This window comes from Podarcis raffonei, chromosome 8 (assembly GCF_027172205.1).
Source record: "Podarcis raffonei isolate rPodRaf1 chromosome 8, rPodRaf1.pri, whole genome shotgun sequence".
NCBI classification, from domain to species: domain Eukaryota; kingdom Metazoa; phylum Chordata; class Lepidosauria; order Squamata; family Lacertidae; genus Podarcis; species Podarcis raffonei.
The window spans coordinates 18388238-18408211 of NC_070609.1; the positions used below are offsets into that span (position 1 = coordinate 18388238).

The 19974-nt window shown below is 48.6% G+C and overlaps 4 protein-coding genes across 6 annotated transcripts in view; 1 reads left to right on the plus strand and 3 right to left on the minus strand.

Moving 5' to 3' along the window:
• Nucleotides 1-400: 400 nt before the first annotated feature.
• On the minus strand, nucleotides 401-8715 carry LOC128418533 (syncytin-2-like). The gene is made up of 2 exons (XM_053398274.1): nucleotides 8267-8715; nucleotides 401-2794 (listed from the first exon to the last, which is right to left on the minus strand). The coding sequence occupies exon 2, from the start codon at nucleotides 2076-2078 to the stop codon at nucleotides 567-569; it is 1512 nt and encodes a 503-aa protein (XP_053254249.1). The 5' UTR covers nucleotides 2079-2794; nucleotides 8267-8715; the 3' UTR covers nucleotides 401-566.
• Nucleotides 2106-6045, minus strand: LOC128419228 (protein NYNRIN-like). The gene is made up of 3 exons (XM_053399655.1): nucleotides 2801-6045; nucleotides 2426-2451; nucleotides 2106-2116 (listed from the first exon to the last, which is right to left on the minus strand). Exons 1-3 carry the CDS (start codon nucleotides 6043-6045, stop codon nucleotides 2106-2108), a joined length of 3282 nt encoding a protein of 1093 aa, XP_053255630.1.
• Nucleotides 6085-8272, minus strand: LOC128418532 (uncharacterized). The gene has a single exon (XM_053398272.1). The coding sequence runs from the start codon at nucleotides 7930-7932 to the stop codon at nucleotides 6085-6087; it is 1848 nt and encodes a 615-aa protein (XP_053254247.1). The 5' UTR covers nucleotides 7933-8272.
• Nucleotides 8716-11016: 2301 nt separating the features above from the next.
• LOC128418534 (retroviral integration site protein Fli-1 homolog) overlaps nucleotides 11017-19974 on the plus strand; it is a 30452-nt gene continuing 21494 nt past the window's right edge. For 2 of the 3 annotated variants that reach the window (XM_053398275.1, XM_053398276.1), the window contains exon 1: nucleotides 11017-11178. In XM_053398275.1, coding sequence (XP_053254250.1) covers nucleotides 11161-11178 — 18 coding nt within the window. In that variant the 5' untranslated portion in view covers nucleotides 11017-11160. The remainder of the gene's footprint in view (nucleotides 11179-19974) is intronic. The other variant, XM_053398277.1, reaches the window with a different exon arrangement.

A 19974-nucleotide genomic window follows, 5' to 3' on the forward strand; every position in this document is an offset into this window, starting at 1 on the left:
AAGAAATCAGGATGAATGGCCGTCATCATGGAACTTACCTGCAAACAAATGCTCAGTCAGGACCAGGCATCGTCATGAAGCCTTATTTACCTAGGGATCCATCAGCCACGCCATCCCCGGACCTTGGAGGGAACAAAAGTACCAGGAAAGCAAAATCTTCTTTGGAGAAAAGCAGTTTATTATCTGTGCACAGAGACAACCAGCAGAATAAATTCTGAAAGACTGGCTGTAAATACATGGCATTTGGCAGGCATTCTTATACTGTAGGTACACATTTCTCCACCAATCACCAATTGCCAACCTATAGGTACACCTCCCTTCCACCAATCACCAATTGCCAACCTATAGGTACACCTTCCTTCCACCAATCACCAATTGCCAACCTATAGGCACACCTTAGGAGGATAATCACGTTAAGCACGTTCCTTACCCATTTCCCTGTCTTTTGAGCCTACGTGGCTCCTCTTATTCTTTACTTGACCAGTGTCACAAGCCAAACCTGCTTAAGCAATCTTTATTGGAATCTAAAGCCAAAGCTTGCTCAGGCAATCTATATTGCTACAGAGCTAAACCGTCCCTTCCTTCATTCCCTCCTCTTCTTTTGGACAGCCTTCTGGCTCGTCCAAGGCAATAGGCTGGTATTCACGCATCAAAGCTATCACTCGGGGACCCATCATGCGCGACATTGTTTTGTGCACCATATTTTGCAAGCATTGCACCAAGCAGGGAATACAGAAGCAAAGAAGCAATAAAAATAAAATTGGTCCTAAGAGCATAAAAAACATTCCTCTGAGCCACCCATTTGGCAAAAGCTTATCTAGCCAAGACATATTCCATCCTTCCCACACTTGTACAGGGACGTGTGCCACCTTCTCAATACTTGCGGCTAGATTACGGATGGCTTCACCATGATCTGAAATATTGAAGCAGCATGCTCCACCAGTCAGGTTGAGGGCAGCACAAAATCCTCCTTGTTTGGCCAGAATAAAGTCCATTCCCAAACGCAGCTGGAGGACAGCAGTGCGGGTCTCATCCAGCTGGGTAGCAACAAGGCGAAGGGCGGTGGCCGTTGCATTGGCCACAATCTCTACTACTGCCTGGAGTCGGATTATGCGATTTAGATTGTACATGGGCTCTCTGGCACCTGCTACTAACTCACCAGGGTTCCAGGAGGCCGGATCATAGTGGGCAATTATTCGCTCAGGTGGCCATTCATCCTTTCCCCACGTCTGCTTGCTCCCTGAGGCTATATTCGTGATATCAACAGATCTGTGATTGCGATGGGGAAATAAGGTGGTAGGGAGCAGCCACATGGGGGGTAAAAGGAAGGCTGGATAACAATTGCCCCACCAACCGTTGGGGAGGTGGTGGAAAGCCTTTGTCCCACAAATCCAATATACAGGATCCTTGTTCTGGGTGGCCATATGGTCACCCATAGAACTAAAAGCTAAAAGATTTAAATTGGTGCAGGCTCCGCCACACTCAGTGGTATCAGTGGGGTTACACGTACACTTGCATGAGGAGCGCCCAGTAAAAGTTATATTGTGTCCAAGGGTGGCATTTTTGGTCTGGTTGACACAGAACCATCCGGGAATCCGATAAACACGGAGGGGATAGGGATGATTCCAGTATGGGCCCCACTGGAATTTACTTCCAGTATACTGGATTCGGGTCCGATTAAGAGGCAACGGAAGCAGGGGCATGCCCCCAGCCGCATCCAGAGGTCCCAAGGCACAAACAAGGCAACGGGTCCTATTCTCCTCCTTAGCTACCATTTCTGCCGTTTGCAGCCAGCGGTTGTAAGGGTTGTGGATGCCCCGCGTGACCATGATACGGGTAATGTTTACCTGGGAGATCCAGGACCCTACTTCCCCCTGGGCCAGAGCGCAGGCGGGTTCCCCAACTAGGAAGAGAAGGAGAACTGTCAGTGGGATGGAGGAGGGACGCTTCTTCCCGCAAATTCTATGGCGCTCGTGCCAGCAAAAAAAGAGACACATCCACGTGACAAGGGCAGTTGAGATAACTCCCACCCACCAACCCCAAGAATGCCAGGGCTCTCCCCACCACAGATCAGTCATGGTATGGGTCTGGAAAGGGGGTTGGGGTTATCCGGACGCTCAAGTTGGTTAGGGAAACAAGGTCGGGGATACCTCCAAGCGTCAAACCCTATGGTGTGGAGATAAAACTCCTCAATCCCCGGGGGATGATGGTACCCCTGATGGGTGGAGGATAACCTTGCCCCCCAAGGAGAGGGTACCCACGGTGGATGGGCCACTACACACCCACACGAATAGGTAGCCGCCTGTAAACTGCAAATGCTTGGTGTCAAAATCCCCACTGCTTCCTCCTCATACCATATAATGCATACTAAAGTTCGTTCAGGGTTCTGGACGTTATCAGGGGACAAAGGCTGCAAGGCTGGAACGTTGGAGGCGCTCCCGGTGGGCGCCCCTCCCATCCAATTCTTCAGCTGTGCGTAGAGATATCAGCTTCCGGTGTGATATCAGCAGAGCGGTCGTCTGCCAGGCGTCTGGCGATAGTCAGCCGGAGGGAGTTCTCTGGATCTGGTGTAACTGTCCAGTCTGAAATAGCTTTCTTCACTCGAGTATGGTGGACCCACGGGGTGATGCCAGCAACCTTCACAGCAGTAGGTGTAGAAAGTAGCACAGTGTATGGTCCCTTCCAGCAAGGCTGTAGGGGGGCTCGCTGCCAGTCTTTCACCCACACTTCATCACCTGGCTCGAACTGATGGAACGGTTCAGTTAACACACATGGGGTGCGAGCCTGGGTCCACCTGTTGAAACAGGAGAGAACTTGGGAGAGTGACTGTACATAGTTATTCAATTGCATATCTTGGCTAGCATATGGAGTTAACATTCTAACATAGGGGACTGGTCTCCCAAACAAAACCTCAAATGGTGACAAATGGGTCCGCTTTGACGGGAGGCTGCGGACCCTGAGCAATGCCAAGGGCAACATGGCCACCCAATTAGACCCGGTCTCCTGCGTCAGCTTGGACAGCTGATTCTTTAGAGTTCTGTTCATTCTCTCTACCTTTCCAGAACTCTGGGGTCTATAAGCAGTATGCAGCTTCCAGTTGATCTGGAGCGCCTTTACCAGTCCCTGTAGGACTGCGTGAACAAATGCTGGTCCATTATCAGATCCTATGGACCTTGGCAATCCATAGCGAGGGATGATTTCCCTAAGCAGGCACCTGGTTACTTCAAATGCCTTTTCAGTCTTTGTTGGCCATGCTTCGACCCATCCGGTGTAGGTGCACACTGCCACCAGCAGGTAGCGGTGTAGTCCACAACGGGGTAATTCAGTAAAGTCCACGACAAGATCTTCCATAGGTGCAGTTCCACTATGCTGACTCCCTGGGGGAGCCAGTGGTCCGGCTCTGGGATTATTCTTTTGGCATAGCAGGCATTTCCTGGAGATCTGGGCTGCCAGTTGGTAGAGGTGGGCTATATAGAAGCACTTCCCCAGCTGCTTGGTTGTAGCATCGGGTCCTATGTGGGTTGAACCATGATATCTCTGAATTATCTGCCGAGAAAGAGACTCTGGAATCCATATCCTGTCATCATGGGTAAGGTACCATCCTTCTTTGGACAATGTCAGTTCCTGGGCGTCTGCAGTGTCCTTTTCCTGCTTTGTGTAAGCTGGCTTGTCAGCGGTGCTTAAAATCTCTTCTGGGACCAGTGCTCCAATAACCGAGGCGGGGGCCAGTTCTTGGGCTGCTTCCTTGGCTACTCTGTCTGCCAATCGGTTTCCTCTGGCCACTTCCCCTGGTCCAGTCTTGTGGCCATAGCAATGGATAACTGCCACTGCCTCGGGCTCCCATACAGCATCCAGAAGGTTCAATAGAGCTTGTGGGTGGGCCACCTGGTTTCCTCTGGAGGTAAGCAAACCTCTTTCTTTCCATAAGGCTCCATGGGCATGTAAAGTCAGGAATGCATACTTAGAATCTGTATAAATGTTTATCTCCTGTCCCTTTGCCAGGTTCAGGGCTCTGGTAAGCGCAGTTAGCTCTGCCAGCTGGGCCGATGTTCCAGGCGGGAGTGATTTTGCTTCGATCACCTGGTCTTCCAGGGCTACCACTGCATAGCCTGCTTTCCGCTGTCCAGTCTCAACAAAGCTGCTTCCATCTACAAACCATGAAGGCCAGTGGGGGTTTGCCTCATCTTTTAGGTCAGGTCTGCTGGAATATACTTCATCCATCACTTCAATGCAATCGTGCGTCTGCTCCTCACCTTCTCCTACCGGTAACAGGGTAGCTGGGTTGAGGGCGGTAGTAACCTGGAACTTCAAACGCGGGTGCAACAACAGCATCTGGCACTTTCTCATCCTTGCTTGGGAGAGGAAATAGGTACCCTTCATGTCGAGCAGAGCTGGGACTGCATGCGGGGTCACACAAACAGTGTCTTGGCCAAAAGTAAATTTGTCTGCCTTATTCAGTAGGGTAGCTACTGCCACAACTGCTCTCATACATGGCGGTAAACCTTGTTCTGTAGGTGTCAGGCGCTCAGATAGGTATGCCACAGGCTGTTGCCAGCTTCCCAGTTTTTGGCATAGTACTCCCTTTGCTGTTCCCTGGTCTTCATCCACAAACAGGGAGAAAGGCTTTTCTGGATTTGGGATACCCAGCGCTGGTGCTTGTTGCAATGCCCTTTTCAAATCCTGGAAGGCCTGTTGCTGCTCTTCTCCCCACACAAAGGGGTCCTTTTCCGTCCCTCTGGTTGATTCGTGCAGAGGCTTGGCAATTGTGCTGTAGTCTGGTATCCATATTCTACAGAATCCTGCCGATCCCAGAAAGCCACGAAGTTCTCTGCGATTTTTTGGTTTTGGAATCTGGGTAATGGCTTGCTTCCTCTCTTCCCTTAGGGTCCGTTGCTGATAAGATATATCAAATCCAAGATATTTCACGGTAGGTTGGCATATTTGGGCTTTTTTCTTAGATACTCGGTATCCCGCTTCACCCAGATGGTTCAGCAAGTCCTTGGTGGCTTCCATACACGTGTCTTTGTCTGAACAAGCCAAAAGAAGATCATCCACGTACTGCAACAAGACTCTGCGTGGGCTGGTGGGGAAGCTAGACAAGTCCGATGCCAATGCTACCCCAAAAAGGGTTGGAGAATTCTTGAAGCCTTGTGGAAGCCTTGTCCACGTGTATTGCACCCTGGTGCCTGTTCCTGGATCTGTCCATTGAAATGCAAACAGGGGCTGACTTTCCTCTGCCAGGCGGCAGCAGAAAAATGCATCCTTCAAGTCCAATACTGTGAAACAACATGCAGTAGGAGGTATTAGACTCAGCAGCGTGTAAGGATTGGGCACATTGGGGTGGAGGGTTTCCACGGCCTGGTTGACCAATCGAAGGTCTTGGACTGGACGGTACGTGCCATCTTCCTTCTTCACCGGCAAGAGTGGGGTGTTCCACTGAGATTGACACTGTCTCAGGATGCCATGGCGAAGTAACCGTTCCAAATGTACCCATACTCCCTCCGCAGCTCTTCGGGGGATAGGATATTGGTTCACAGCCACAGGGTTGGCGAATGGCTTGGGCTTGACTATTATAGGTGGGATGTTCTTTGCCATTCCGGGCGGGTTGCTTTCTGCCCACACATCAGGGGTAACTTCTTGCAGGAGGTCCTCTGAAATAATCCCCTCCTCTTCTTTTACCATCATTAAGCGCCAATGTTCCCTTAAGGGTACCTCTAAGGAGAATTCCCCTGCTGGCCCTGTGGTCATTGTTACTTCTCCCGTTGGTTGGAAAGAAATCTGGGCTTGTAATTTTGATAGCAGGTCTCGGCCCAATAATGGGATGGGACACTCCGGTATATACAAAAACTTGTGTTGGACCACTTGACCGCCCAAGCTACAAGCAACAGATTGCAGGAATGGGGCTCTTTGTGATTTGCCTGTAGCTCCTATTATATTAATTGTTTGCTTGGTGGGCTTGGATACTGGTACTGGCAAAACAGAGTGGGCGGCTCCGGTGTCAACCATGAAGGGGATGGTTCGGCTCCCTGTTTGTATTTTGACCATGGGCTCACGGGAACCTAAATCAGCTGGGCCCGGTCTGTCCTAATATTCTTCTTCTTTCTCTCTCAGGCTCATTGCGCCGGGCTGTCTTTGGGTTGGGGGGTGCCAGGGGGGTCCCTGTCCTTGTCCTCTACCCCTGCCAACATTCGCCAATGTCCAGGGTCTCAGTTCCTGTCCAGATCCCACGGGGTTTGGCCCTGGGACTCGTTCTCCTCGTCCTCTTCCATCTAAGTGAGCCTGTGGGCATTCTCTTTTCCAGTGCCCTTCCTGCCAGCAGATGGCGCACTGGTTCCTCCCCAGACGGCCTTGTCCTCCTCCCTGGGTGCTTCCTCTTTTATGAGGGGTGGGTGTGGTAGCCTGTAATGCCATCAACTTTTTTGCTTGATATTTCTCTTTCTTCTTTTGTGCCTCTTCCTCCCTCTGATTATAAGTGGTTTGAGCCAATTCTAGCATCCACTCAAGGGTGTGGCCCATGAAAGCCTCGTGTTTCTGGATTTTTCGGCGGACATCGGGTGCTGCCTGAGCTACAAAGGCAGTTTTTATGATAGGGGCATTGACAGCCTCATCTGGGTCCACAGGGGTATACTGGCGGTAGGCTTCCTTCAGTCTTTCCAGATAGGCGCCTGGGGGCTCCTCACTCCCTTGCATTATCTCCCTGATCTTGGCAAAATTAGTAGGCTTCCTGGCTGCCCTTCTCATGCCATTTAAGACATTCTGGCGATAAGTGGTGAGGGCGTTTTGCCCCTCAGTGGTCTGATAATCCCAATTCGGTGTATTTTCAGGATATCCTGTTGCAACAGCTTGATCTCCTGCCCCCTGCGCTCTCATGTGTGCTCGGGCTTCAGCATGAATTCGCCTAGCCTCTTCTGTAGTTAGCAGGGCATCCATCAAATATTGCACATCATCAAAAGTCGGATTGTAGGTTTTGAAAATTCCCTCAAACAGCTTTATTATTTTTGCTGGGTTTTCCTCAAATGAAGGGTTTTGGTTCCTCCAATTACAAACATCTGCACTAGAGAAGGGGACATGTTGAACTGTATAAGTTCTATTGGGCACCACCCCGTTAGGTCCCGCAGGGGCCGGAGGGTCATACACTCTACGCAGAGGCATCACTCTGGCCGCGCCCTTTTTCTGTGCTTTATGTGCCCTATGGAGGGTCACTCTTTTCGCCGCCCTTCCCCACTCTCTCTGCCACTTCCTTTTATGTTGCCCTGTACATTCCGCTGCCTTTAACAAATAGTGGCTGACATCCACTTCTTTTGCATAAGGTTCCACATACTTCCTTAAACGTTCTGCCTGCTCCTCTGTCCATGTCTTGTTATTATTTGTCAGCTTGACTAATCTTTCTACAAACTCTTCATCCTCATCATCCTCTTCTCCTTCTGACTCATCAGTCTTGGGTTTGGGCTGGGGGCCAGCTCCTCCCAGTGCCTGGGGACCTGGGCCTGGTGGAATTGCCTGAGGGGCAGTTGGTGGAGCATAGGGTGGAGGTGGTTTAATAATTCCTCCCTCCTCATCTTCTGGGTCTGGTATCACTGGGGGCCTTTCTAACTTCCCTGCCGGTCGAACTGCACAAACTGTACTTTGTGGGGCGTCGCCTCGGCAGGCTTTCAACCACGGTGGGTTCTTTTCTACATTGGTTTTCCAAGTAGAAATATAAGGGATCTGGTCTGGGTGGACATTCAAGATATTTTGATATAGTGGGCTGATTAGTTGCAAATTAAGACTGCCCTCCGATGGCCAATTAGTTTGTTGGGGCCAATCAACTTCACACAATGTCCTCATCCTCTGTCTTCTCAATTTGATTCCCCAATCATCATGCTTTGTGGCTGCTTTCCAGTTGTTTAAAAAACATTCCAGAGGACTACATTGGCTTGCCCCAGACCCCATTTTTTTTTTTTTTTTCCAGATACTCTGCTCCTAACAGGTTGTAAATTCTTTCACACTCCACACACTACAGCCCTACAATCGCTCGGCCAAGGGGGACACTAAGCCCTGGCCCACACTTGACAATTCAGTCACTAGAGTATCTGACATGCAACATACAACATACAAAACACACCAATATAATTTCAACATGTAACACACTAAATACACCAAAATAATTTCCCCCTGTTTCCCTTTTTACCAAACCTTACTGGCGGCACTCTACTGCACAACCAGTTGAGGCTGATCAGGCCTCGCCCTTTTCCCTTGGGCCCACGCCCTTTTCCCTTGGGCTTACCGTTTTCCGCTGCGGACCTGTCCCCTCGGCGCCGTCCTCTTTGTTTTTCTCCCTCAACAAGATGTCTCCACTACAGGACAGTGTGGCCGGCTTCCCCCACGAAACAGGCGGGGTGCGCGCTGAAGCCTGCAAACGCTGCTGAGCTGTTCACCTTGGTTGAGCCTGGCCCTCCGGTCCGTATTTGGGGAGGGGGCTTATCCCGGACGAGCCCCCAAAGAAATGAAGCCTTATTTACCTAGGGATCCATCAGCCACGCCATCCCCGGACCTTGGAGGGAACAAAAGTACCAGGAAAGCAAAATCTTCTTTGGAGAAAAGCAGTTTATTATCTGTGCACAGAGACAACCAGCAGAATAAATTCTGAAAGACTGGCTGTAAATACATGGCATTTGGCAGGCATTCTTATACTGTAGGTACACATTTCTCCACCAATCACCAATTGCCAACCTATAGGTACACCTCCCTTCCACCAATCACCAATTGCCAACCTATAGGTACACCTTCCTTCCACCAATCACCAATTGCCAACCTATAGGCACACCTTAGGAGGATAATCACGTTAAGCACGTTCCTTACCCATTTCCCTGTCTTTTGAGCCTACGTGGCTCCTCTTATTCTTTACTTGACCAGTGTCACAAGCCAAACCTGCTTAAGCAATCTTTATTGGAATCTAAAGCCAAAGCTTGCTCAGGCAATCTATATTGCTACAGAGCTAAACCGTCCCTTCCTTCAGTCAAACCTCTGTGTAAGCTTCATGAAAGAAAATCAGGATAGCTACTCAATAAACATCTTGTCTACTTTCTGTTCTAACTTAGGGAGAGGCACTTTGCATAACAGAACGGCATGGCTCAGAATAATATCAGACCTACGTTCTATGGCCTGGACCTAGATTCACATCAAGAGTCAAATTAAGCTAGTGAGAGGGGATATACATTTTAAAATACGTGTGAACATATATCAGACCCTCCAAGTGTCCCTATTTTCCAGGGACGTCCCTGATTTAGAGAAGCTGTCCCGGTTTCTGATTTGATTCCGGAATGTCCCACTTTTCCTTAGGATGCCCCTATTTTCATTGGAGAAATGTTGGAGGGTATGGAGTTACCTGACCCCTGAGCTGTCTGAAGGCAAACCTGTATAGGAAAGGGTTTTTTTTAATGTTGAATGTTTTATTATGTTTTTATATATGTTGGAAGCTGCCCAGAGTGGCTGGGGCAACCCAGTAAGATGTGTGGGGTATAAATAGTAAAATTATAATAATGGAATGGGACGTCCTTATTTTCACCAGAGAAATGGTGGAGGGCATGCAGACATGTGTTAGCTCACGCTGAGGTCTGGAACTACAGAGGAATTGGCGTGGTTGCTTATTTTCTACCCAGGCCCTAAGTCAGGGCTGGAGATCATGTGACTCTCCAACTATTGCTGCACTACAACTCCTATCAGCCCTGACCATTACCTATGCTGGAAGGGGAATACGGTCATCGGAATGCAGCAACACCTGGATGGCTCTCTATACCTGCCCTATAGAGAGCCTTTGAAGTACTGTATTTTTTGCTCTATAAGACTCACTTTTTCCCTCCGAAAAAGTAAGGGGAAATGTGTGTGCGTCTTATGGAGCGACTGCAGCTATCCCAGAAGCCAGAACAGCAAGAGGGATTGCTGCTTTCACTGTACAGCGATCCCTCTTGCTGTTCTGGCTTCTGAGATTCAGAATATATTTTTTTTCTTGTTTTCCTCCTCCAAAAACTAGGTGTGTCTTGTAGAGCGAAAAATACGGTAGCTTGTAATGTGCTTTAGTTAGGCTTGTACTGATAGCGTATCCTTTAGGCTGGCTAGAAACTAGGTTGCTTCCGAATACATACAGCACCTTTGAAAAGGCCGTAGCTCAGTGGCACAGCATATTCTCTGCTGCCAGCAGGTCCCAGGTTCAATCGGCAGCATCTCCACATAGGGTTGGGAATATCCCCTGCCTGAAAACCTGGAGATCCGCTGCCAGCCAGTGTAGGCAGTACTGAGCTAGATGGACCAAGCGTCTGACTCAGAGTCAGGCTATGTTCCTATCAAAATTTGGCCCGTTCTCTTACTGATTCTACAGCGGTGGGATGTTAGTGCTCCAGGTGTGTGCACCAGGCTTCTTTGGGAAGGACTGTGGCTCAGGGCCAGAGCCCCTGCTTTGCATGCAGACGGTCCCACGTTCAGTCCCCAGCACCTCCACATAGGGCAGAGGGAGATTTCTGGCAGGGACCTTGGAGAGCTGCTGCCAATCAGTGCAGGCAATATTGAGCTGGATGGCTGAATCGTCTGACTCCATATAAAACAGTCTCCTGTGTTCCAATCCAAGAAGCTAAGTTCGAACATGAGTTTGTGCATCTCTGCTTTTAGAGAAGAAACCGTCTTCCTGGTTTTTGTTGGGAGCTCCCCTCTTGGTCCTTCTTGCAATAAACAAATAATCATCGAAACGGCCTTTCTGAAAATCTGGCAGTCCTGTTGTAGAAAGAGGTCTTCTTTTCCTCTTCGCATGCTGTGTTTCCCCGCCAACGAAATCTCCCATTTCTTTCTGCCTCCGTTCTCCCGACTTCTTGTCCCGCTTTGCAATTTGAAGTTGAACAGAGAGAGAGAGAGAGAGAGAGAGAGAGAGAGAGAAGGCTCACAAACCAATTGATGCTATTAAAAAAAAAAGTTTCAGAGCTTGCAAGCTTGGTCACACCAACAGGAAACCAGCCCTAGCGGCTTGTGTGACTTCACTTCCCAAAATTAGACACACACACACACATACACACACACACACCCGAGCCCTGTTCATCCGGCCCCCTGTGCAAGATCAGCCCCTGCCAATGCAACTGAGCCAAGCGCCCATGGAACTCTAGGCGGGAAGCAGCAGGTACAGGCAGGCGTGCCATGGATTGCACCATCAAGGTAAGTTCTGGAGATGTTCCTCCATCTTCGTCAGCAGCTGGCTCCCTGGCCCCCTTCTCTGTCTCAGGCTTGCACCAAGCTGGTCTCTGGTTCAGTTCCTCTCTCTCTCTCTTTCTCATACACACCCGGCTCCAGAAACAGGGGCCCCCTCCGCTCTTTCCTTCTGGTACAAAAAAATTTCCTCTTCCTTCCCTTTCGCGGCGGTTGATGTCTCTGAGCTTTTAAAAAACCCAAACCAAACCACCACAAGAGACGCCTTGAGCTCTGAATGGGAAAGTTCCCTTCTACTGCACGGCCTGACCGGCCGAGAGATAGAAGATGGGGTTGAAATGGGGGACCCCCCACAAAAAACTGTCATGCGTGGAGACAGTCCTCTCCGCCATATCATCATGGTGACAGCAGGAAGAGGATATTCCTACAGGGGTGCCTGTACTGGCCTGCCAAACCCCAAGAATTTCAGGGATGGAGTCCAAGTTTTGGGGTGCTTCAGCCTCCCCCTAAAAAAACTGGAGGTACTCCTCTGCATAAAAGGTCAGTTCATTTTTCCTTTTGCATTTCAGGGGTTATCGGCTTGTACACTGGTTTGCCTTTCCCGACTTTACCTTTCTCCGTGATCTTTTAATTTTTAAATTTTCCTTTCAACCGCATATTCACGCAGGTCCATGGATGCTTTTAGGGCTTTGCAAATTCTTTCTCTAAGCATCCACTTCGATTCACAACCCTGTCGCATTAAGATGTGCTTTTGTCCACCATGGGTGTGTTCTTGGCAAAACCAGCGGATCTTTTGATTTGGTTTGAACCCTTTCAGGTTGTTTGAGACTGAATGTGCATGGCTTGTGTTTCTCCAACCACCCAAAAGGCATGTATTTAAAAGAGGAGAGAGAGAAATGAAGCTCTTGAAAGATTTGTAGTCATTTTTGGTTTGGCATTGCTGTCTCTATTGGTGGGGGGGACATTCTGTGTTTGGGCTGGGTTGTAGATTAGTACCGGACTGCTCTAGTTTTCAAAAACAAGGAACACTGAGCCATTTTTGTTAGGGCTGGAACCTGGCAGGGTGGAAGTAAGATTGGGCACCTCCTGAACTTGGACCCAGACAAGGTCAGCACTGGCAGTTTCCCTTTGACATTATTCACTGCTTTGTGTTGTTCAGACAGTTTCAGCAAATATTCAGTTAGTACGCTGCCACCCTGCCTCTTCCAGGTTAAAGAGGCCACTGAGCCTGATGTCTTGCTTTACAAAACCCTGGAGCCAATGGTGCTGATTTTGCATCTGTCCCAAGAGCCCGGCGACTATCTTTGCGATGTTTGATGAGAGTTCCGTAGGAAGCAATCTGTGGCCATTGAAAGGGTGGATCTATTTTGGTTTTTTTTAAAAAGCTTAGGGTACAATTTTATTTTTTAGGATTTTAAATGGTGTCGCTAACTGACCAGGGAGGGAAAAAAAGAGGACCTAATTCCTTGCTCCTGTTTCTTGATTGGCTGAAGTAAGCAGGAAATAAAAATGTTCACCTGCTAAGGTCTCTGGATCAAGCCGCTGTTAAGAGGCACAGAGAAAGAATGGCCTCAGGGATCATCTATTAAATATGAAATGTTTTCAAACGGGGAAAGTATAAGCACTGGTGCCAAGGGAGCATTTTCAGGTAGAGTCCTAGTGGTAGGCCACTAGGTAAAGAGCACGATTCATGGGTCAAGCTCACAACTTGTTTTCCCTTTTACTGACTCTGCCCCTGTGCCTTTAGAAGCATCTTGACCTACACAAAACCATGGGGGAAATTCTGCATGCTTAATTTGCCTATGCCAAACTTCAGTTAAACAAAGGAGTGGGAAACCTGTGGCTCTCCATACAGTTGATGGACTCCAACTCCCATCAGCCCCGGGGCCAGGGATGATGGGGGTTGTAGTCCAGCAACACCTTGAGGTCCCACAGGTAGAAATGGAGACACCTGTATAGCTATCACCTAGAAACCGAAACTTCTCCTAAACTGTGGGTTCACTAGTCAAGCTGCTATGTCTTCGCTTTACTCCCTCTTCGCTTTCTTCCAGATTTTGGGAGATTAATATTTGGCTGGTTTCTTTGTTTATTTTATGATGACATTTACGTCTCAACTTTCCATCAAATAGCTCAAGCTGGTGTATGTGGTTCCACATTTAAAGCTCACAAGAACCCTGTGAGGTAGGTTAGGCCTTGAGAAAGAGCAACTGGCCCAAGGTCACTCAGTGTGCTGGGTAGGGATTTGAACAGCTCTTAGTGTGACGCTCTAATCACTTTGCCATGCTAGATCTCTCAGGCTGCCTTCAACAGTGTATGTCGGGCAGAAATCCAACAGGAGAAGCTTTCTCCTCACATGGAGGGATAGGGAAAGCCTTCATTTATTGGATGAAGCCCATGATGCAGGTGTTAAAAAGTCCCAGGGACCATTATAGGGGGAAATAAGGCAGCCAGGCTGGAGGGCAGTTGTCCCATATTAATTAAGAATGAGTGCTAGGGTGCGATCTGGTGTATATAACACACCAAAGCCTGTCTAGATCACTATCTCCTATAACAGAGGTGATAAAGGATAGAGATGCACACCTCCACACACTTTTGCTTCTCGCTACCCAGAAAGAAACAAAGAAACCTTGGATCCCTGCTGGGTACGCACCACACATTTAAAGCCCTTTGCTCCTCTCACAAAATCCTGGGAACAATAGCTTACCCCTCACAGAGCTACAATTCCCAGCAGCCTTAACAAACTACCGGTACACCCTAAACAGACTACATTTTGCGGCGGGGGGGGGGGGGAAGCCATGTGCTTTAAATGTATGGCAGACAAGGGTTCCCAATTTTAATTTATTTCAAGTATACCACAGACGGCCAGTTCATGCAGGTCCGTTGGCAACCTTTAGCAAGCTGCTATGCTGTGCTTGATTTGGAGTGGGAAGGTACAACAGTTCTCTTTTATCATTCTAGATCGGATCTTTAAAAAGCAAAAACAAGCCCACAACCTGTTAACTTGGGGTGGGGGGCGGGGCGCTGCCATAGGAGCATGTTGCTGTTTATGTGGTAAGGATCCTAGCGGGTTCAGCATGTGTACATTTACCCGATATAAGAGAAAACAATAGCTGGGGGAAGGGGGGGCCTAGGACTGAGTAACAGCACCCCCTCTCCTCCAATATTCAGGATTTCGGTAGCCAAACAGGAAGCTGTGCCTCCACCGCTCCCCCCTGCCCTCCAGCTCCATCCTTTATTACAAAAGATAGGAGAGCTATTTAAAGCCCCCCTGGCTTGCAGGGCAGTTCTGAGCCTCGGGTCCCCATCAGGCAGGCCTTATCAGCAACAGCAGAGGCTTCCGGCTTTGCGGCCTCAGACTTCCTGCCTTTGCTTCCTGTGTTAGCTGTCCCACCAGCAACATCGAGCTACCATGACTGTCACACACACCCCTTACACCCCACCCCACCCCCTGCCTGCCCGCCCCACAATCGCCACCATCATCACAACCACATCAGCCAGACCGCCTCACGTTTCAACAACACATGCTGGTTTTTGTGCAGCGCAGAATCTAGGCTTGCTGTTTCTACACTTTGACAAAACTGTTAGGAGTTTGAGGGTGCCAGAAACCCCTCTAAAGCCTAGATCAGGGGTTCCCAAACTGTGGTCCGGCAGTCCACAAACTTTTATTCAGGTAGTCTGTGGTGTCTCTGTAAAAAAGAGAATTAAAAGTCACACAGCGTTTACTCCAGCACATTACAGTTGCTGCAGCAGGCAGATAAACCGTAACTGGCCCACGAAGACCCTCGGCAATTTCCAAGTGATCTCAGGTGGGGTGGGGAGTTTGGGAACTATTGCCCTAGATCCAGCAAGTGTTAAAATCCAATCAAGTCTCTTTAGCTTTCTGAACGCCTGGATCCAGCAAGTTTTATAAGCCAGGCTAGTTTCCTGTGTTGAGGCGATTGCCTAGGTGATGGGCAATTAGGAGAACAACGGATTAAGGGGCTTGGTGCAAGACAACAACAGACAAAAGCCAGAGTCTGCAATAGTGTTTTGGGGGCTGTGATGTCAACTACAAGTAAAGCAGCACGCTGTAGATAGAATTAGAGAGCAATGTTTGATTTCTGTTTGAATCCAAGGCTGCAGCAGTGGGAGAAGCAAGACTCTTTTGGGGTGTTCATGCTGTGAACCCTTCCAGCTCAGGCTGTATGTGTAAATAGACCATATATCCTGAAGGCACCACAGTCCCCGCTGCGCCTTCAGTCCTGGGACCCCTGAAATGTCACACCACTCGGAAATTGGGGTTTTCGTGCAACAATAGTGAGTGAGATGGACCAATGGTTCTGACACAACACAAGGGAGCTTTCTGTCTTACACACATACATTTGCAGCACCACCTACAAGTTTTTGGTCATGCCTTGCCTGGGCACGCCTCCCTCAGTGAGTCTACCTCCTAGTTACATCAGGTCCAGGGAGCTGTTATCTGGGGGGCACCTGTGGGGTTGTGGGCCCTCGGCAGATGCCCCACCATGCTGAGCCTTGGCGCCAGTCTTGCACATGCGTACCTCACAAGTCTCCACTTCCTCCAGGGCTGGTTCTAGGTTTTGGAAGACCCCTGGGCAAGATGCTCCCCCTAACCTCCTGCAGTGCAGCCGCCATCTCCTCGCCTCTCCCTCTGAGCCCAGTTCACACACCCCGGCCAAAAGGAAATCACAAGGCATGCAGAGAGGCGACTGCTCCTCCTCTTCGTCCCTCTCATTACTGGCTTGCTTGGAGAGAACAGCTAAACGTGCAGCAACAGTGAGCGTTGAGAGCAGCAGGGCATTCCAGGGATTGGGAACGGGGTCTATATTGGGACATGGTCCTCAGCAAGTGCCCAGCAATGCCAGTCTAGCCCCCCCAATATTATCTGGTTATTTGTTCTGCAACTGCGCTGCTGTTCATCACCATCGGTTCTGGCAACTGCAGCTTCACTAAGATTTGCCCAGGGTTTCATGGGTTTGGGTGTTTTGACAGGTTGGGGTTCTTGTTTTTTCCATGTAAAAATCAGATTTTTAAAAAAGAGAAAAACCAATTAGCCACTGATATTATGCTTTTTGCCATGAAGGGGGGTGGGGAGGGGAGACAGGCTCTGATCCCTTGGGATCAGATAAAAATTTAAAAACAATTGAAAAGTTGCTTATTCTAAGAGGGTGGGGAACTTCAGGCCTGGGAGCTTTATTATTATTATTATTATTATTATTATTATTATTATTATTATTATTAAATTTATATGCCCCCCCATCTGACTGGGTTGCCGCAGCCACTCTGGATGGCTTCCAACAAATTGAAAACATTAAGCACAGTAAAACATCAAATATTCAAAACTACCCTATACAGGGCTGCCTTCAGATGTCTTATAAAAGTCAGATACAGTAGTTGTTTATTTCCTTGACATCTGATGGCCCTCCCGACCTCTTTGTTTGGCCCTTGGGACTCTCCTCAGGGTATACACCCTCTCAAGGCCTTCACCAGCCCTGCCTTGCACCCTTCTTGAGTGTTTTTGCCTGGCTAGAATTTGTCGAACTCTGACAATGCCTCTTGCTTGCCTGGATGGAAGATTGAGCGGGTGGGTGTGAGTGTAGAAATTACTTTACCATGCAAATATTATATTTAAATTAATTGCTCTTCCCAGTTTTCCCTCTGGCCCTGCCCACCTCTGCCACATGGCACCCTCCACTCCACCAAAAGTTGCCCCCCCAAAGGAAATATGGGCCGAATAAGGTTCCCACCCCCCGTAATCTAGGATATTGGATAAATATTTAAAGGTTGCTAAGCAACCAACGCCCTTCTTTCTTCTTCCCTGAACCCGGCAACCGTACAAATCCCTGCGAGGCTGAGCTGCTGTTGTGACAACAGAGGGGCCAGCCGCAATGGTTTCCTCCTCCTGCCCGCTGAAGCACCCTTTAGAAATGGTGGCCTACAAATTAAAGCAACTTTTCTCAGCCTGTGGCCTTCAGGATGTTTTGGACTACAACTCTCCTAGCCGCTGTGGCTGATGGGAGTTTGCAGCCCAAGTTCGCCTCTGGACTGTCACTATTGTGCAAGAGGGATTCGATTGCTAAACAGAAGTTTTAGCTCATTTACAGAGGGTTTGAGTGCTCTGGCAACACAACCCACACTTTTTTTTAAAGCCATACTTTTTTGACAAGGAAAAGCGCCAAAAAGTATTGGACAGCAATCATTGGATGGGAAGATGTCGAAGCGCCATGTAAACAAATAACCTCCCCGTGGAAAAAAATTCAAGCAACTGCTCAAGGGAGAGCGGGCATTGTTCAACTTTGTGCAAGCAGATCAGGGCGAATGCTCAGTAAACCAGGTTGGCAAAGGCAGTCCTTGCTGATGGCAACACCACCTCAGATGCAAGACCACTTACTGTATTTTCTGGTGTATAAGACTACTTTTTAACCCAGGAAAATCTTCTCAAAAGTCGGGGGTTGTCTTATACGCTGGCTACAGCAGCAGCTCCTGCAGCAACTCCCCACCAAATGATAAAACGACAGCAAATTAAATCAGAGGACACCAAGCTCTCTAGATGAAGCAGAAATATGCTTGAAAATTGGCCCTGGAAGCCCCCGGCCACTGGGAAGTGGAGCAGATTTCCGAGCCGGACTGGAGACTAGTTCTTTAAATTTTTATTTGGTGTGAGTTGGAAGAGGGATAGTCTTATACGGCGAGTATATCCCAAACTCTGTATTTTAACTGGAAAAGTTGGGGGTTGTCTTATACGCCCAGTCGTCTTATACGCCGGAAAATACGGTAATTTGCTTTGGCTCCTAGACTTCACCTCTTCATTTGCTCTTTACCTCAGTCAACACTGTGGCCCCATCTGCATTAACTTGTTAGAGATTTTTTTTGGGGGGGCCCCCAAAAAAACCTAGAAGTTGGTAAATGGTAGGATTTTGATTGCTTGCATTATTGAAGGGGAGATTACAAGCCAATGGAAAAATACAGACCGGGCTTTCTTTCCAAAAGTCGGGGCCTCACCTGAGATAGAGGCATTGACATGACAATATGTTATCTGAAGAAGTGTGCATGCACACGAAAGCTCATACCAATAACAAACTTAGTTGGTCTCTAAGGTGCTACTGGAAGGAATTTTTTTATTTTGTTTCGACTATGGCAGACCAGCACGGCTACCTACCTGTAACTATGACAATATGTGTTGATGGGCCATCTCAGAGGAGTCTTGGGCCTGGGCAGAGAGAAGGTTGCCAGGGTAACTGGGCAACAGGGAAACAAAGTCTTTAACAAGGTGTGCTGGAAAGAAGAAAGGAGAAATAAGACTGAGAAACAACTTAGCAAGCAAAGAGAGATGCCTTTGACTGCAGTGCTGCACCCCTGTGGGGGACAAGTCCTTCTTTAAATGACCTTGCTGTCAGATCTGGACTCCCTCCATGCAGGCTGGAGGTGTACGTATGTGAATAAATCACATTTCTTAAAGCTGTGACAGGCTCTGCCGCGTCGTCAGTTCTCCAAACGATCACAAACCCTGGGTGAGCGCCTGGAGTGCCCTGGAATTGTGCTATCGCTTGGCAGAGAGTAGGGGCAGTGCCAGACTTTTGCGACACTTTATTTAAAACAGCATCATACACTTTTAAAGTCATGGCTTCCCCCCAAAGACTCCTGGGAACTGTAGTTTGTTAAGAATGCTGAAGAGTCGCTAGGGGACCTCTAGTCCCCTCACAGAGCTACAATTCCCAGAGTTCCCTGGGAAAGGGGGTTGATTGTTAAACCAGTCTGGGAACTGTAGTTCTGTGAAGGGAATTGTAGTCTCCTAAACAACTCTCATCACCCTTAACAAACTACAGCTCCCATGGTTCTTTGGGGGAAGCTATGGCTATTTAAAGTGGTATTATGGTGCCTTAAATGTATGGTGTGCTTGTGGCTAAAGACAGCAGGCATACGGGATTTGGCTGAGGGTAAAGTGAGTTTAGTGGAGTATTGCTCCATTTACATTAATGGGCCAGCCTCCATTGGCTGCAGTAGTTTGGTCCACAGTCTCTAAACGTTATTTTTCATTCTAGTTGCTTTGCGCTCTCCGTGTGTGTGTGTGTGTTTTGCTGCGTTTTAGCAATCTTTGTCTAATCTTAGCTCATCAGTTCTTCAGAGTTAGGATCCTTATCTTACACTGGCTATCTTTCAAAAAGCAGCTGACTAATCAATTGCGCTCCTTTCAGCAATTGTAAAAAGAGATACAATATGAGGAAGGGCCATAGCTCAGTGGGAGAGCATCTGCTTTGCAGGCAAATTATCTCTGGTTCAGCCCCCAGAGTCTCCTGGCAGGGATGGGATAGTTCTTGGTCTCAAACCCTGGAGAGCTTCTGCCAGCCAGTGCAGACTATATTGAGCTGGATGGCCCTGATTCCTCGGTCAGCTCAGGCCTGAAGACTGCGGGGCAGCGAGGCAGGCTGCAAAGCATTAGAATCCCTAATCTGTTTGATTGTCCAGTGTCAGGAACACACACTCTAGATCCCCCCGGAAAAACCTGGAGAAAAATTATATAGACCACAGCAACTCCCCTTTCCTGATCCTCAAGTCTGCCCTGATGCGGCCCTGAGTATCCAGGTGGGCACAGCTGGGTGAGACCAACTCCACCCTGTTCATCATCCACCAAGGGATCAGGGATCACCAAATCAGATTCGCCTCCCCACCCATAATCAGAATTTAGGTGAGGGGGTCTTACTCAGAGTCAACCTGGCATTTAGCAACAGCAGCCGTAGATCCAAGGGTTCCTCTCCTCCCAGACAAAACTCCCTTCCCTAGGTGAAAACTAACAACACCTACGAC

Bases quoted from the DNA above. Each gene is read 5' to 3' on its own strand.
- LOC128418533 (XM_053398274.1), bottom strand. From the start codon at position 2,078: ATGACTGATCTGTGGTGGGGAGAGCCCTGGCATTCTTGGGGTTGGTGG.
- LOC128419228 (XM_053399655.1), bottom strand. From the start codon at position 6,045: ATGGTCAAAATACAAACAGGGAGCCGAACCATCCCCTTCATGGTTGAC. The intron at 2,452-2,800 runs CAACAGGTGGAC...ATTGGATGGGAG, and splicing joins TCCCAAGTTCTCTCCTGTTT to GGGCGCCCACCGGGAGCGCC.
- LOC128418532 (XM_053398272.1), bottom strand. From the start codon at position 7,932: ATGGGGTCTGGGGCAAGCCAATGTAGTCCTCTGGAATGTTTTTTAAAC.